At 43.3% G+C, this 17,568-nt stretch overlaps 2 protein-coding genes across 6 annotated transcripts; both read right to left on the reverse strand.

Annotated features, from left to right (window-relative positions):
• Nucleotides 1–5,838: 5,838 nt before the first annotated feature.
• On the reverse strand, nt 5,839–10,993 carry EXOSC3 (exosome component 3). 2 transcript variants are annotated; one of them, XR_014511175.1, is made up of 5 exons: nt 10,690–10,982; nt 9,325–9,474; nt 8,166–8,317; nt 6,905–7,438; nt 6,771–6,838 (listed from the first exon to the last, which is right to left on the reverse strand). XR_014511175.1 is itself a non-coding variant. In XM_083440586.1 (4 exons), the coding sequence occupies exons 1-4, from the start codon at nt 10,945–10,947 to the stop codon at nt 7,237–7,239; spliced, it is 762 nt and encodes a 253-aa protein (XP_083296712.1). In that variant the 5' UTR covers nt 10,948–10,993; the 3' UTR covers nt 5,839–7,236. The 2 variants fall into 2 exon arrangements, 1 of the variants encoding a protein (XP_083296712.1); XM_083440586.1 differs by having other exon boundaries at nt 5,839–7,438; nt 10,690–10,993.
• A 1,138-nt stretch (nt 10,994–12,131) lies between these two features.
• LOC310677485 (uncharacterized protein) lies at nt 12,132–17,509 on the reverse strand. Of its 4 annotated transcripts, none has more exons than XM_083440621.1 (6): nt 16,979–17,509; nt 15,535–15,606; nt 15,248–15,413; nt 15,013–15,135; nt 14,711–14,818; nt 12,132–12,782 (listed from the first exon to the last, which is right to left on the reverse strand). In XM_083440621.1, the coding sequence occupies exons 3-6, from the start codon at nt 15,398–15,400 to the stop codon at nt 12,417–12,419; spliced, it is 750 nt and encodes a 249-aa protein (XP_083296747.1). In that variant the 5' UTR covers nt 15,401–15,413; nt 15,535–15,606; nt 16,979–17,509; the 3' UTR covers nt 12,132–12,416. The 4 variants fall into 4 exon arrangements, with proteins under 4 accessions (XP_083296747.1, XP_083296748.1, XP_083296749.1 ...); XM_083440622.1 differs by having other exon boundaries at nt 15,535–16,388; XM_083440623.1 differs by lacking the exon at nt 15,535–15,606.
• Between the last annotated feature and the right edge of the window lie 59 nt (nt 17,510–17,568).

Genomic DNA, 17,568 nt, shown 5'->3' on the forward strand with positions numbered 1-17,568 from the left:
CGCGCTCCCAGGCTGACTAATCAATCCCCCGCACGCTGATTGATGGCAGGGGATAGAGGCGAGCTGGCTGCAGGCTTCCCCGCTCTGCCTATGCTGCGGGCAGCGTTGCCTAAGGCGAGAACGTGCCATTATCAGCTGCTGCTGGCCAGGCCATGGGCGCCTGTGAGGGTGCGGACTCTCCTTCCCTGGAGGTTTTAAAGCAGTGGTTGGATCACAGTATGTCATGGATGCTTTAGCTGAGTTTCTGTGTCCAGGGCAGCTGTCTACCAGCTCCAGCTGGTACGCAGGCTGAGACCCTACCTGCCCGCAGACTGTCTTGCCAGAGTGGTGCATGCTGTAGTTATCTCCAGCTTGGACTACTGCAATGCACTCCACGTGGGGCTACCTTTGAAGGTGACCCGGAAACCACAACTAATCCAGAATGCAGCAGCTAGACCGGTGACTTGGGAGTGGACAGCAAGACTGCATAACACCAGTCCTGAAAGACCTACATTGGCTCCCAGTAGGTTTCCAGGCACAATTCAAAGCGCTGGTGCTGACCTTTAAAGCCCTAAACCAGGGGTCAACAAACTTTTTCAGCAGGGGGCCGGTCCACTGTCTCTCAGACCTTGTGGAGGGCTCGACTGTATTTTGAGGGGGGGGGGGGAATGAACAAATTCCTATGCCCCACAAATAACCCAGAGATGCATTTTAAATAAAAGCACACATTTTACTTATGTAAAAACACCGGGCAGGCCCCAGAAATAACCCAGAGATGCATTTTAAATAACAGGACACATTCTACTTATGTAAAAAAGTACAAGATTCCCGGACCATCCGCGGGCCAGATTTAGAAGGCAATTGGGCTGGATCCGGCCCCCGGGCCTTAGTTTGCCTACCCATGCCCTAAACGGCATCAGTCCAGTATACCTGAAACAGCATCTCCACCCCCATCTTTCTGCCCGGACGCTGAGGTCCTTCTGGCGGTTCCCTCACTGCGAGAAGCAAAGTTACAGGGAACCAGGCAGAGGGCCTTCTAGGTAGTGGCGCCCGCCCTGTGGAACACCCTCCCATCAGATGTCAAAGAAATAAACAACTGTCTGAGTTTTAGAAGACATCTGAAGGCAGCCCTGTTTAGGGAAGTTTTTAGTGTTTTAGTGAAGTTTTATTCTGTTTTTAATGCTCTGTTGAAAGTGGCCCAGAGTGGCTGGGGAAACCCAGCCAGACGGGTGGGGTTTAAATAATAAATTATTATAATAATATCATTACTATTATTATTCCTGCATTGCAGAGAGTTGGACTAGATGACCCTTGGTGTCCCTGCCAACTGTGTGATCGTACGATTCCATAAATAAAACCATCTACCACTTGAAACTTGTGCTCACCCATGCTCATGCACTGAGTGCCGTGAGAAGCAGCTTGACTCCCAGCTGCTTCACATCCAGCTGCACTCCCTCTTTCTAGGCAGTTGGAAACTCTGGTGTGCTTCTGCCAAATGCACCCTGCAAAATAAGAGCTCCAAGGATCTCTGGGATCCTCTCAGTAATGGAGCAAAGTGCCACATGACAAGCAGCGCAATGTCTGTGGGCTTTACATTCACCACCCATGCACCATTAGCTTCCACTGCGCATGCATGAGCACGCAAATGCAACCACCTCCGCACTGTACGTAGAGCCATGCACATGCAGCAAGAGTGCAATGACCAGGAGAGCCCTGCTGGGTCAGATCAAGGATCCAGCTGGCTCAGCGTCAGATTCCAGAATGTGACCAACCAAAAGATGCTTCTAGGTACCTTGGGAGCAGAAAAGTCCATTTATGTATGCGACCACGGCTGCACGGATGTTATTGGCCCAGAGATGGTAAGAAGAAAAAGTTCCTACCAGATAAGAATGGCAGATGAAGTTGATGGACTTTGCTGAAATGGCTAAGATGACAGGAAGAATCAGAAATCAGGAAGACCAAAATTTTAATAAGGAATGGGGAAAATTTATAACATATCTTAGACCATTGTAAACACTTAAAATCATTAGGACTGGAATATCACTTAGAGTTTAAGGGTGAATTCTGGACACAATGGAGATGTAAAAGATTTTGATCATCATAAAAGATGTGAGAGGAAATTATTTATAAAGGGGGGTGGAAGTCCAAGAAATTCCTTGGAATCTTGTTTTTATGATTTGATAAAGCTCTGTAAAATTTTAATTTGAAAATTTAATTTGAAAAACCAATTTTTATTTTTTTGAAAAAAGAAACAAACAGGGATGCACAGCTACATCTCTCCCTGATTCAAGAGGTGCACCATCTCCAAACAGATTCAGAACGGCTCCATTTGATTCCCCACCCCAAAACTTGTGCATTCTCCATTTCTGGTCAATGGCCAAGAGGGTAACCTTTTAAGACTTCCTAGGAAGGTGTTTTTCATCTGTAGACAGTTTCCAAGATTAAGTGTCCACGGTTCTTATTTTTAACGAGATAAGTTCTCTAATTACTTCTCCACCCACAGCAGGAATGTCTCCACAACACAAAGGCTGTGCACTGACCCCTCGCGCCCTCCGGAGGTACGAATTAGAAACGGAGAGAAATGAATTATATTTCCTTACAGCAGTAATCACGATGTGCCATACAGCAAACTTACTTTGTGTGACTAATAACATTGCCATAAGTCTTAGTTGATGCAGGTGTCAACTTTTATTCTTTCGGAACAGGAAAAAGCAAGGAGTATTTATTTGTGTTTACATGCCACATTTTCCTCCAAGGAGCTCACGACAGCATACACAGTTCTCCCCCTCCTCATTTAATCTCCACAACTCTGTGAGGTAGGTTGGGCTGGCAGGCAGTGACTGGCCCAAGGTCACCACCTAGAGTTTCATGGCTAAGGATTCGAATCTTGGTTTCCCAGCTCCTAGTCCAGTGCTCCAATCACTACACCACACTGGCTTTTTAGAGCATAACATTGTAATTCTTTGTTCTTGCTGTGCCTTTTTGTAACTGCCCAATCGTGCCAGGAGCCTCCTTGAACAGAGCAGGCTCCTCGCTTCAAAACTCATTTGTTGTTTTATTTAGAGACATTTACAGCACACCTTTCGCCATGCAGTCCTAGGACCTGTTGCATACAGCTCAATGCAATCCAGCTTTGTAATGTTCTACCCCTCAAAGAGGCCTGCATTGGAAGGTACAGTGGTGCCCCGCAAGACGAATGCCTCGCAAGACGGAAAACCCGCTAGACGAAAGGGTTTTCCGTTTTGGAGGTGCTTCGCAGGACGAATTTCTCTATGGGCTTGCTTTGCAAGACGAAAATGTTTTGCGATTCCTGGGGGGTTTTTTTCGCTCCCCACCCCCTTTTTCTAAGGCACTAAGCTGCTAATAGCCTTTTAGCAGCTAATCCGCTAATCCCTTAAGCCTTTAATAGCCGCTAATAACCACTAAACAGCTAATAGCGCTAATCCGCTAATCCGCTTGCTTCGCAAGACGAAAAAACCGCAAGACGAAGAGACTCACGGAACAGATTCTTTTCGTCTTGCAAGGCACCACTGTACATTGATCTACCTTCAGAACGTATAGTGACAGATTTCAACACCAGGCGTTTGTGGAAGGAGGTGTTTTAGACATCTGGGAGTCAAGTCAGTGATTTCAAAACAGAAGAACCATGAGTTGGGCTCAGAAGCATGCTGGCAACCAGTGCAGGTTTAAGGACTAGTGTAAACGCACCCGGTCAATAGTGCCCATCCGCACCCTGGCTTTTACATCCTGTATCAATTGCAGCTTCCAAACAGTCTCCAAGGGCAGCCTCATGAAGAGCGCAACACAATATAAAAGCTGCACCTAAGAACTGAGCTAAGTGCATGACCCCACACAACCCTTTTCACCGCACTTGCCCTCTTTATGTGAGCAATGCCTGAAGAAGGCTAATATGTAAGAATGTCTGGGGTTGAGCTGCTATGGCTTTCTCATGCCGCTTAACAATGGCAAATTAAAACAGGCACAAGGGTACAATCTAAAAATGAGTTCTGTCAGCAAGTCTAATCTAAGGTTACCAGATTTTTTTCCCAATGAATCCGGGGACACTTTTCAACTTCAATGGATTTTGTATGGGGACTGATTTGTAAATCCGGGGACTGTCCCCGGGAAATGGGGACGTCGGGTAACCTTAGTCTAATCCCTGCTTCTTGCTGAACAAAACTGTAGAACAGCATCATCAAGGGAGGTGTTCACAACCACCGCCTCCTCTAGCCAAGCTTCCTCTGGCTGCTTTTAGAGCCAGGATGGTCAAGCATCAACTCAACACATGGATGGCCATGAAACTCCAAGCAACTGGTCTACAACAGGCTGAGTAACCTGAAAGCCAGCCATCAAAATAGGACAAGCAGTTGGAGAGGACATTCCTATCCATGTTCACACTGTACTGTAATATATACCCATCTTTAGATTTACTTGAAGCCCCTGTCAAACTAGGGGCCTGTCAAACTAGTTTTACAGGTCTCTAAAGCATTTCAGGCAGTACCTGGGTAGAGCCTAAACTGGATGCCAGAATCATACTTAGCATTTTAAAAGTGTGTTTATTGCGGGCCCAGGTATTTATTGGTCACTCTTCCCCACTTCCCTGCCACAGATTCTTTAAATTCTGGTGGTGTCAGTTGATAATATAGACATACGTTTTGGTGGAGATGCAATCAGGCAACTTTCTGGGAAAATATGTGATTGTTAAATTATAGACTATAGTATTTAGATGCCTTACATGCATTATTGGTTATATTAAAGATCAGCTTCAAAACTGTTAAGCAAGTCGTAGGGCAAGGAAAACTGTCTCCCCTTCAGATCAGTTTTGGATGTTCGTAACCACCAAACCAGACATTGGGGCAAAACAAGAGAAGAGCATTTCCTTCAAACCTACCTTGTATGTTTCCCAGAGGACATCTGGCTGGCCAGCAAGACAAAAGAATGCATTAGATGGGTCTTTCGATTGGATCTATCAAGGCAAGTCTTATCTGTTGACATACTTCCACTTCAAGTAATTCACATGAAGCTCAAAAGTTTAACAGGAACAGCACAAATGGGATTTCTAAGAGCCCCAAAGGCATTTCTAATAGGCATACATATCCTAGGCAGAGCCTATCAAATCAGAAAGGGTACAAATAGCTAGAGTATCAACAACTCAACATCATCAAGTGGCTAGAGTATCATCAACTCTTTGAGACATTTAAATAAGATAAAAAAAACAGTTTCGCCTCTGAGCCCTCTAAATTGAAAAGAAAATTATTAAATAATAAAACTAAGATAATTTCAAAAATGTACCGACTCCTCCTTAACTGGGAAGTCAAGGAGGAGGAGGTGAAGGGAGTGATGATTAAATGGGCGCAGGACATCGGACATACCATTCCGATGAGTGAGTGGAAAACCCTTTGGAAAACAAATATGAATTTTACAGCATGCTATACCATCAAAGAAAACCTAACGAAGGAGCAGTTTAAATGATATCTTAATCCATAGCTTTTGAAGATGTACAAAAATGTCTCGAACATATGCTGGTGGTGCGGGGAAAGTGAAGGAAGTATGTATCATATGTGGTGGACATGCAGTAAAAGTAAAGAGTTTTGGAATCTCATTTACAGTGAGATGAAAAAGATCTTTAAATTAACATTCTTTTAAAAAATCCAGCTTTCCTGCTTGGAATTCTAGCTACTGAAAAATGTAAAAGAAATTTTCTTACATGCAATGTCCGCCACCCAAATGTTAATTGCAATGAACTGGAAAGGGGAAAAGGTTCCAACCCTCTTGGAATGGCAGAATAAATTACTAGAATATGCAGAAATGGCACAACTGACTGAGAGGTAATACAAAATGGCACAACTGGCTGAGAGGTAATACAAAACAATTATTTATTCAAAAATGGGATATGTTTAAGAGATATTTACAAAAACAAAGTAGCGGTATGACATCTTTGACAGCATTTGAATGACCCCTGTGTAAATTAACTACAAAGAAATAAGGAAAACTGATACAATATGTTGTAAGAAAGTATTAGAAAATATCGAAAGATTAAGGTAACAATTGTAAGTACATTCAGTCTTAGAAATGTTAAATACATTGGGAGATGATGGGAAGTCAATCATACTTTTGTAAGAATGCAGAGTGAAAGAGACTATATAAGATTGAATTAGTTTATATTTGTAAATTTATATAAGATTACTTACACAAGATTGTCTTTTTTATTTAAGATTGTTTTTGTTATCTATGAATTTCTATAACGTATGGATTTTAGAGAGAGACAAGGTACAAGTAGCAGCACCATGCATGGATACCCAAGTTCTAATTCAGGGCTGTTACACCCATTGCACAGCAGCAAATCCGAGTTTGACCCCCCCCCCCATCTAGTAACTGACTACATAATTTTACTGGGGCAAGGGGGTATTCTTTTACATTCTTATTTAGATAAGCCTACCCAAACATTTAGAAAATTTTAATATGTTTCAATTTGTTTCAGTCTAGTCTATTGTGGTTTTAACTTTCTTTATGTTTTAAATTATGGCTGTATTTTTCTTTAGTGATAATCATATTGTTTTATCTTTTTTGTAAATGCTTTGAAGGCTTTTCCTGCAATCAACATTTTATCTCCTCCCCGAAAAAAATCTAACAACTTTGACCTGAACCCCCTTTTGCCAGTTTTCGCACTCTTGGGAGTTGGCCACCCCTGGTATATAAAATTTTTAAAACACACACATTTCTCATGGAAAGTGCAACAAAATCAGTTCTTTCTGTAAACAAGCAATCAAGCCATAAGCCACTTCTTTCACTGATACAAACCTTTTTCTTTATTTTTCACAGCTTCATCAAGTACAGCTGGCAAAAGGTAATTGCAAGTCTATGCCCACTCACATGGGTGTAAAACCCCACTGAATTCACAACTTAATTCTGAATAAACACACACATAATCAAGCTGCAAGTCACTAAAAATACAATGAGAATAAAAATAACAGACCAAAGGGAGGCTCCCTTTGTTTTGCAAATACCACTGACTTAGTTATAAAAGTCTTAAATGTGCATACTTTTACAAAAAGTGCACTACAAGTAACAGTCTGCTTCTGGGAACAACAAGCAGACATAATTTGTCACAAAACAAACTCAAGAGCAAAAGAGGCAGAATAAAAAAATAAAAGTATTTGAACTGTAACATTTATTGCCTCAAATATAAAAATATTTAAAAATGCATTTCTGGGTCATCATTTCCACCTAAGAATATCTATATAAAATTCCCTCCCATCAGCTGTCTAACAACTTGGAAACGGCTTGTTTCCTCTGTTCTGCAGTCATGTGTTCACAGGCTTCTAAGACATTTGCCACAATTAAAGTCTGTTGAATTGTTTTGGCTTTCACCCAAATTCTCCCATTCATTCCTAAAACCAGTTCAAATGGATAAAGTTGTCCCAAATCTTGGATTATTTCACACTCCGGAGCTAAGAGTCTGCAGACAAAATAAAATGTGAAGGGAAGAAAAGTCAATATATGGCTCTGGTGAACTGTTCATACTTCTAACGATTAAGACCTCAATTCTTACAAAGCTACATTTCTTTCTTTAGGACCTACCCAAATCAGAGCAGGTGTTGGGATGCTTTTTTAAAAAAAAGGATTTTGCTGAGAAAGTAACCTGCGATTTCACAGGCCCACTCATTTTGGGACTTGGGAGATGCCCATTATCAGGTTACATCCCACTAAGATGAGGTGGTATAAAACATTTTCATGGGACTGTCACTCTTTAGATTTCTGGTCAAGAGGGCGAGGGGCAGAGTGAGAAACTGCATGACTGACTGATAAATTAACATATTATTTGTGCAACGAAAACATGCCAGGGAGAAAAGTTCTTCCTTGGCTTTCTTCCCAAACATTTTAGTCTTGTATATGCAAAGAATCTTCAAGAAAAACCTAACCTCTCACATCTAAAGTACTAAAGTCCTGGAAGAGTTTGTGTCAGTTACCCTGATAGAAGTCTGTATTGAACAGTAGTCTTCAGTTACTACAGTTACTACTTTTTTTTTTAGTTATGTCAATTTTGGCATGCAATTAAAAAGCCAAAGTGATATTAATCCTAGTTCGCATATAACAGTTGCACTGCCAAACATGTAATTTGCTTTTGCAATCTAAGCTAGAACTTCCAAGCTCAAAATACTTGGTTAGAAATCTGTCACACTTACTTTCTTATTAGGCCTAATGACACCTTGAATAAGAAACCATCTTGTCCAATGATTCCCATTCCATTTGCTCGGCCACTGCTGTCAATACAGACCATCTCAGGTTCCATATCTTTATTGGCAACAATGAACTGTCCATAAATAAGGTCTCCCACCTAAGGAAAAAATATACATAAATAGATGAAATGGTTCTGAATGTGTAACTCTTATGAAAGGTATCATGTTCAACTTTAATACATTTACAGTGGTACCTCAGGTTAAGTACTTAATTCGTTCCGGAGGGCCGTACTTAACCTGAAATTGTTCTTAACCTGAAGCACCACTTTAGCTAATGGGGCCTCCTGCTGCCACGCTGCCAGAGCACGATTTCTGTTCTCATCCTGAAGCAAAGTTCTTAACCTGAAGCACTATTTCTGGGTTAGCGGAGTCTGTAACCTGAAGCGTCTGTAACCTGAAGCGTCTGTAACCTGAGGTACCACTGTATATCCAATTAGCTTCATGACACAAGAATGTTTCTATATTCATCTGAAATGTGGGAGGGTATGTTACATTACAAATGAAGAGTTTTATTAAGAGATCATTTTGCCAGGGATGTAGTTGCTTGCTATTCTCATTAAACAGGGCAACAAAAGTCTGTGAGATGTAGAGTTGGCACGTCGGTCAACGGACATAAAATATTGTCGAACAACAAAAGACATCCAAGCTTAAGTGTCCAGCAGTAAAAGGAAAATCCAACATCAGACTCTTAACTGTCCAACACTGATTTTAAAAGGAACCCAAACAGGCAAAGCCTCTTCCTATTATTCTTGGCTATCTAAGCATGACAATGAGTAATTTGTTACCACATGCATATTCCAAAGATCAGGAGCTCTTGTCATAAATTGACAGATGGAGGAGCAACACGCAAAGGAATTTAAACTCTTTGCTCATGGTGTACGTGATCTCCTTCAACATGTTCACACAAGAGATGTACTGATAAAACATTGTGACTAAAGGAGAGGTATTGACTCAATATTACCATTGTGAATAATTAGCACAAGCTTAACAACATAATCCTGCCCGTTGCAGTAAATCACACTGAACTCAACGAGGCTCTCACGAAATAGTGTATAGAATGTAACTTTAGGGAATCAATGCTGTCAGTTATGTTCAGACTCCTCACCTGCACGTTTGGCCTGTTTCTTTTGGTTGCGCCTTCAAATGCCAAGTAGGATAGAGATGCTTGCTCACTTCCCCCAACATCCACTTTGAATATGTCCCCAGCTTTGGTGGTCACTATGCCAATCACATGGTCTCCCTTGACTGGAACATACTAGTCATGAAAAGAATTTGGGAGCAAGGGAGGAAAGTAATTTTAAATATGGAGATTGCTTTAGCCTTCAAAACAAGCAAGAATGTTGATATTACACAGTATGCTCCTCAAACACAATCCATCATCACAATCCACTTAGCATAGCAGCAGAATGACCAAGAATGGGCAAAGTGGACATACTGTTCTCTGCAGGAGCCCGTATGTTTGTGCTAAACTATGGTTTACCTTGGTGCAGCATGTGATCCAAACCATTCTGCCCACATATACACACACACAAAATTTGGGCATAAGACCTTACAGTGTTGTCATAAGGTATATGGAGATGAAGTATAGAGTATTCTTAAAAGGTTCATACTACACTTCATCCAATTTCACTCTGCATCCTGAGAGAGTACAGTGAATCGCTAAAATCGTGTTTATTATACATAGTGACTGACATCATGATTAAATAAAAACACAGCAAAATGCTTGGTTTCCCGCTCTCTTGGGCTGCTCTGACATGAATCAAAGGACACTGTAGCCAAAGTGGGTTCATACAGAAAACCGCTTCCAGAAAGTGCTTAATATCTGTTCTAGCTGAAAAGGGGTTCAAAGAAGTTATGCTTCAAGTTGTAGGGTATCAAGATTATACAGATCTCCTCCCTGAGGTGTTACTGGATGAGGTTAACATTTTTAATATAAAAAACAAAAAACAAAAAGGCAGTGCTGTACAAAACAACAGCACCTTTTTTGGGTAAACTGCTTTGACTGTTATTGTAGTTTTACAATTCTTATGAAAAAAATAACGCGGTTGTTCTGAAACCAGTCCTTCTCCCCACCTTCCTTAATAATTGGGAATGTATTTATTTGGCATACCGTCGTTCACCCGTAGATCTCAGGGCGGTTCAAGACATTAATGACTGTCTGGAATCCTGTTTGCAGTGCGACTGGATGAGGCACTGTTTTTAATTAATTTTTTCAAAACCTAAAAATTCCAGTACTATACAAAACACCTTTTTTTTTTTTTTTGTAACCCACTCTGTTGTTGTTGCTTAAAAAAGGAGAACCATTCTACAGAATAAATAAATGAAAACGTGGTCAGAAGAAGCCCGCCTCCCTGCCTCCTCCCTGTGAAATAACGGCGCGGAATCCCCGACGAGGCGCCCGCCAACCGCCACCCTGCCACGCATGCGCTGTTTCCCAGTCCGCCACTTCCGTCGCCCCGCCCCGCCTTACCCGCCTCTGCTGAGAGTCCACCCAATAGGTTCCCCCGGAGCCACTTCCGCCGCCGCGGTAGCGCAGCAACCCGCACTTGGCGACAAGCAGCCCGTCCCCGCCGCGCCTCAGCCCGGGCCCGCAAACCAGTCGCCCTTTCTGAGGGCCTCCGGTGGCCAAGCACAGCCTCTCGCTGTCCGCCTCGGCGTGGCCCGGCAGGAACAAGGCATCCCCCGGCAGCACCACCTGCCCTACAAGCTCCTCAGCCGAGCGCGCCATGACGCCACAAAACAGCCCGCTTGCTCCTGCTTTTCCTGCGCATGCGGGAACAAGGGCCTTCTCGCGCATGCGCAGGCGATTCCCTCCGCCGTCTCTCTCTGCCCTTCATCCTTTGCCAGGATCGCCGATCGACTCCTGCCACTATAGAGATAGAATGGGCTAGAGAGGCACCCGCTTCCTGGCATCCTTTCCCACGGGATCATCGAATTTTAGACTTGGAAGGGATCCCCGCTGGTCATCCAGTCGAACCCCCTGCAATGCAGGAATCTGAACTAAAGCATTCATGGCAGGTGGCCACCCGGTCGTCACAGAATTGTAGAGTTGGAAGGGACCCCGAAGGTCATCTACAGAATTGAGCTACTGTTTCTCCTTTGTTGATTAGGAAAGGACCCCCCAGGGTCATCTAGTCCAACCCCACTGCAATGCAGGAATTTCAACGGAAGCATCAAGGGCAGATGGTCGTTTTGCAGTGTAGGAGGAGTGAGAGTGCCATGTGACTGCATGCATGCATGCAAAAGGAGCAAAACTGGGGGTGGTATTTGTGTGTGGGATGTCTGTTAGGCACAACTGTTGCCTGTTTGCTTTCAGGCCCCTTCAAGGTGTTGCTGTTAGCATGCAAAGCCCTTAACAACTTGAGATCAGTTTAGCTGCGAGTTCGTCGTACGCTCACTCAACCGCTTCCGTCTGCCGAACTGGCACTGCTACAAGTGGTGCCATATAATACCTGTTCTGCACTGGTAAGAAATCCATCTTCTAATCTGGCAGCACCTATGCTATTGAACTCACTGCCTATTGACACCAGGCAGGCACTTTCACTGTACCCTTTTGGGCACCTACTAAAAACGTTTTGTTTAGACAAGCATCCCCTGTATGTAAAATATTGATGTGTTATTTTAATCTAGTTTTAATTTATCACTGATCTTGTCTCAGATATTTTAATTACCTCTGTAAATATTACTTTCTAGCTTCAACTTTTTAATTTAACAGGGAATGAGATAAAAGACCACAGTGATTCGTCTCCTGGTTTCCAAAGCTATGGCGACACCATCTGGTAGTTAGTGGAGACACAAAGATATGTGACAACCGCCATTGAGTTTTTAAGAAGCACAGTACAGTAGCTGAGTAAGTCTATCATGCACATCTCAAGAGTAATAAAGTCTTGAAACAGTGTCATGAAAACTGACAAATCTAGACCTGAAGTTTATTTACATGATCTTTTCCCTAATATGAAAATTTCAAAGTTAAAAGGACTCTTGCAGTTTAGTTCTACCGAAATCAACAACTGTAGTAGAAACACCTTGATCATCCACCCCAGAACACTGCAAGTTAGAGAAAGGGAAGAATCTAAACCAACTCAGAAGCTGCTGCTTTCATTTTTTGGTCACAGTCCTATGCACAACATCTTGTGAGAAAGTCCTGCTGAACTCAGTGGGATTTAATTCTGAGTAAACATGGTTAGGATTGCACTGTTACTCCAAATTCAGCTCTTGATTGGATATGGATTCCTCATCTGGAGTGGCTTCTTCATCTTCTGTGCCATCTTCTGTTTCTGTATCATGTTCATTCTGATTTACTTCATCATGTTCCAACCGGCTTTCACCTCCGTCATCCATCGTCTCCTGCGGAATCCGATTAAAATCTTCATCCATGGTTATCTCTGTCAAGCCTTCCTGGAGAGCTGTGCTGGTATTCTCTTCACCAGGTGTCTCACCCAATTCAGCCTTTACAACACTGATGTAACCTTGATCCAATTTGTCTTCTAAGGTTTCTTTCTTTGACTCAGCAGTAGTTTCATGTTTTTCTGGAATCCTCACATCCTTCTCTTCTGTTCTCTTCTGTTAATACAAATCAACATCATATACATGAGCACAGGGACATACACCACCATGAAAATTCTCCTTTTGAAATCAGTTATAATAATTTATCATTTATGGCTGGGTTTCCCTAGCCACTCTGGGGGACTTCCAAGAAAATATTAAAATTTTGTAACAAAAATATTTAATAAATAATAAAATGTCCATAATAACTCAGCCTCAGCCAAGGTAGTCTTTGGCCATAAGGATCTTCACTGAGTCCTTATGCGTAGCATATACCGGACTGTTTGGGCAAGAAAGAATGCCCTCCCAGAGAGGCACTACGTTTTTACAACCCAATAAAGAATATTCTGTTATAAATAAAGTAAGAAAAAAAGTTCTTATCTAGTGAACCTTCTGTTCTTATGAATACAGGCATTCCACCCACCCACTGACTCAAATGCTCACTTCCTCTCTCCTTATATTGGTTGTTCTCCCACTGATGATTGATTTCACACTTATAGTTTCCATTTGTTTTTGTTTTTCCTGTTTCAGGGTGATCCAACAGTGTTGTTGCATTTCTGCGTATGTTGCAGATGTTTCCATTTTTAAGTTAAGTTGGAGAGAGATAGGTAGCTACTCCCACTTTACAGGAAGTGGCCTTTCAACCTTGCCTTTCCAACCCCAGTGTCGGACCTAACCCAAAATGGAACAGCCTATCTGCAAAAACAAAAGTACACTAGATGAGAGCTTTGGTTACTTTTCCCTCCTGAACTGTACCTCTTCAGACTGCAGTTAGTAAGACTGCATGTTTGGATGTCTCTAATAAAATTACCCTCGTTGCATGTCAAACACTACAACATTGGGGAGAATGTGTGCAGGGTGCTTGATATATACAGTGGTATATACAGTGGTAAACTCTCCTTTAGGGAAGCAACATCATCATGAGGTTTCAGTGGCTGCCTCTCTCCTTTAGGGAGACATCATCATGAGGTCACAGAGGCTTTATTCTCTCCGTTAGGGAAGCAACATCATCATGAGGTCACCGTGGCTAGCCTCTCTCCTTCGGGGAGGCAACATCATCATGATGTCACAGTGGCCAGCCTCCCTCCTTCCGGGAGGCAACATCATCATGATGTCACAGTGGCCAGCCTCCGTCCTTCCAGGAGGAAACATCATCATGAGGTCACAGTGGCCAGCCACCCTCCTTCCAGGAGGAAACATCATCATGAGGTCACAGTGACCAGCCACCCTCCTTCCAGGAGGAAACATCATCATGATGTCACAGTGACCAGCCACCCTCCTTCCAGGAGGAAACATCATCATGATGTCACAGTGGCCAGCCACCCTCCTTCTGAGAGGCAGCATCATCATGAGGTCACAGTGGCTTTTTTCTCGCATTCAGGGAGGCAACAACATCATGAGATCACAATGGCCAGCATCTCTCCTTCAGGGAGGCAAAATTGTCATGAGGTTACAGTGGCTTTTTTCTCTCCCTTAGGGTGGCAGCATCATCATGAGGTCACAGTGGCCAGCCTCTCTCCTGCAAGGAGGCAGCAACATCATCATGAGGTCACAATGGCCAGCCTCTCTCCTGCAGGGAGGCAACATCATCATGAGGTCACAGTGGCCAGCCTCTCTCCTTTAGGACAAAGGAGCTCCTGTCTTAAGTGTTCATTGAGAATCCAGAAATTCATTCACCAAACAATTAGTTACTCTGTTTTCTTATCTTGGTGCCCACATTTTTGGAAGGTTACAGTTCGTGGAAGGTCATAGAGCAGTTATTTTATTTAAAAAGAAAGCTTTTTCATTTACACATTTTTATACTTTTTCATACCTGGGTATGTAGAAACTACTCCCTTATTTTTTGGTAGCCTCATTTTATTCTCAAACTGAAAAACTCAACCACCCAATTTCATTATTGAAAGGAAATTCTGAGACAATAAACCCACATACATGTTGTTACTCACTTCATTTATATGATTTTTGTCAGTTTCTTCAATACTCTGCAGAATTGGTACTCCATCCTTCCCAGATAACTCTGCAATTGTCTTCTTGGATTGCTGCTCTTTAATGATCTTTATAAAATAAAAATGTGATTTAGCTAACTAAAACAAATGATTGATGGTGTCTCAGCCACTCATCATTTAAAACCCAATAGCCATTCACTACAATGGTATTACTGGCTTATTTTGGGCCCTCTGCTGTCATTACAGATCAGATCACCTATTCATATGGTAAACTTAATATTGCTTAGGAAAGGGTTTCAGACCTGCTGCTGTTTTTCAAATTTCTTGGCAACCAGGAGCTCTTCTGCTTTCAGCTTTTCTATCCTCTTCGCTTCTGCAAGGGCTTCTTCATGCTCACGTTCCAGCTCAGCCCTCTCTACCCTCCTCTAAAAAAAGCACAAAGTATTGGGGAAACGCACAAAGGATTAATGGAAACCCTGTCTCCTTGATGCTAGCTTTCTTCAGCGTTTGCTTTTAAATTAAGAAGAGATGCATTACCTTTTCTTCTTCATTTAATCTGTTCTTGTAGTTGTAAATAAAGTGTGCCAGGAAATCGATTGGGTCCACTGGCCGACGGTCCGCCGCTTCCGCAAGTCCCTCAGCCAAACATCTTCCGATGCGTTCCTTGAGGTATTTGACATCCATCCCCATCTTGTGCCAAGCTCTGCATGGATATGGTACATTGGGTGAACTCTTGCCAGATCACATCCCTTCCTTCCAAGTTAATAAAATCAATTTTCCGGAAATAATTCCCAAGATCCTACACTCTAATCAGGTTTATTTACCTTCCGCCTTTGCCAACGTCCTCCCTGCACTTTCATACATCTCAGCTGTATTTTCAAAGCATACTTTGCTTTCTGCAGTGAATGAAAACATTTTTTTTATTATTTATTAAATTTGTAATATATATGGGTATAGATAGTAGGGACGCGGGTGGTGCTGTGGGTTAAACCACAGAGCCTAGGACTTGCCGATCAGAAGGTCGGCGGTTCGAATCCCCGTGACGGGGTGAACTCCCGTTGCTCGGTCCCTGCTCCTGCCAACCTAGCAGTTCGAAAGCACGTCAAAGTGCAAGTAGATAAATAGGTACCGCTCTGGAGGGAAGGTAAACGGCGTTTCCGTGCACTGCTCAGGTTCGCCAGAAGCGGCTTAGTCATGCTGGCCACATGACCTGAAAGCTGTATGCTGGCTCCCTCGGCCAATAAAGCGAGATGAGCGTCGCAACCCCAGAGTCGGCCATGACTGGACCTAATGGTCAGGGGTCCCTTTACCTTTATAGATAGTTACCGGAGCTAAACCAGTTGGATCATTTACATACACCATTAGACACAAGCAACTGCCCTGCCGATGCACCTCTGCATGCACAGGAGGGATGCCAGAAGGGGCCTCCCACAAATCCAATGGGAGATAAATACAGTGGTACCTCCGGTTAACGAGTGGTACCTCGTTCCGGAGGTACGTTCTTAACCTGAAACTGTTTTTAACCTGTGGTACCACTTTAGCTAATGGGGCCTCCTGCTGCCGCTGCACCGCTACCTCACGATTTCTGCTCTCATCCTGAAGCAAAGTTCTTAACCCGAGGTACTATTTCTGGGTTGGCGAAGTCTCTAACCTGAAGCGTCTGTAACCCGAGGTACCACTGTGTATGCAAACGGAGCAGGAAAAAGAGAAAAGACCAGTTACTTAATATTTGCATAGCACAATGATCACATCATCTTGGCGATCCTGACAGCCCTTCACAGGAACTATGGCTACACTCATTTGGTGGAGCATGCGACTCTTAATCTCAGGGCTGTGGGTTCGAGCCCCACCTTGGGCTCTGCATTTCTGCATTGCAGGGGGTTGGATTAGATGACCCTCGGGGCCCCTTCCAACTCCATGATTGAGTCTGTGATTCTATTAACACCCCTGATCATTCCTTTCCCAAAGATTCGGTAAGAAACAGCGATTGCTAGCCGGTGGGTGCCCCAAAGTTTGGGGAACGCCAAACAAAGCCTTACCTTTTACGGGACCAAAGTGAGCAAAAGTTTTTAAACTTTGCAAGGAAGCCTTTTGCAACCCAGCCAATTAAATAAACCCTTTATATTTAAAGTCTACTTAAAAATTAATTCAGAAAAAGAAAAGAAATGTGTCCCAGGTACAGAATTTTTAAATTTTTCTTTAGGTAGCTTTATAAATGGCATTAATGCTACTACCCCTCCAAAGTAAATAATTAAATCTGCACCGTACCACTAGCCAGCCAAGCGCCCCCTGCGAATCCACTTGTTTCCCCGGACTGCACTCTGCCTTATGGGGCCCGATCGCGGGGGTTCGGGCTCCCCGTCGCCTAGCAACCGGGACGCCTTACTCGGCACAGCCCCGCCCACGAGGCGGCGCAGTACGTCCACAAGCGTCTCGGCTGCGCGCGCGCGCGCACTGCTGCTGCCTCATTGGCTTAATCGCTGTACGCCTACTGTTTCCGTCTCCCGGCATAACAAGAGATAGGAAAGGGGGTTAAAAGGAAGAGAAGCCCGACTGCTGTCGTCTTCAGGGTGCCGTTCCGTCTCCCTACCTGCAGCAGAGAGATAGGAAAGGAGAGAGAGAGAATCCCTTGCTGCTTCCGTCGGAATATCCTGTTTTGTGTATTATTACCGTGGAAACAGAAAAGCACACTAGCTGGTTGTACATGAGATGGACATAGGAGGAGATAGCAGAGCCCAATTCTCCAAGATTGGAAGACGCTGCTGTGCAAGAAGAGTTCGAGCTTGAACCCAGCTGCACAGCACGATTTTTTAAATGGTTAATTTTTAACAACATTTTTGTTTATTGAAAGTATTTAC

This window comes from Podarcis tiliguerta, assembly GCF_965153285.1.
Source record: "Podarcis tiliguerta genome assembly, chromosome: 5".
NCBI classification, from domain to species: Eukaryota; Metazoa; Chordata; class Lepidosauria; order Squamata; family Lacertidae; genus Podarcis; species Podarcis tiliguerta.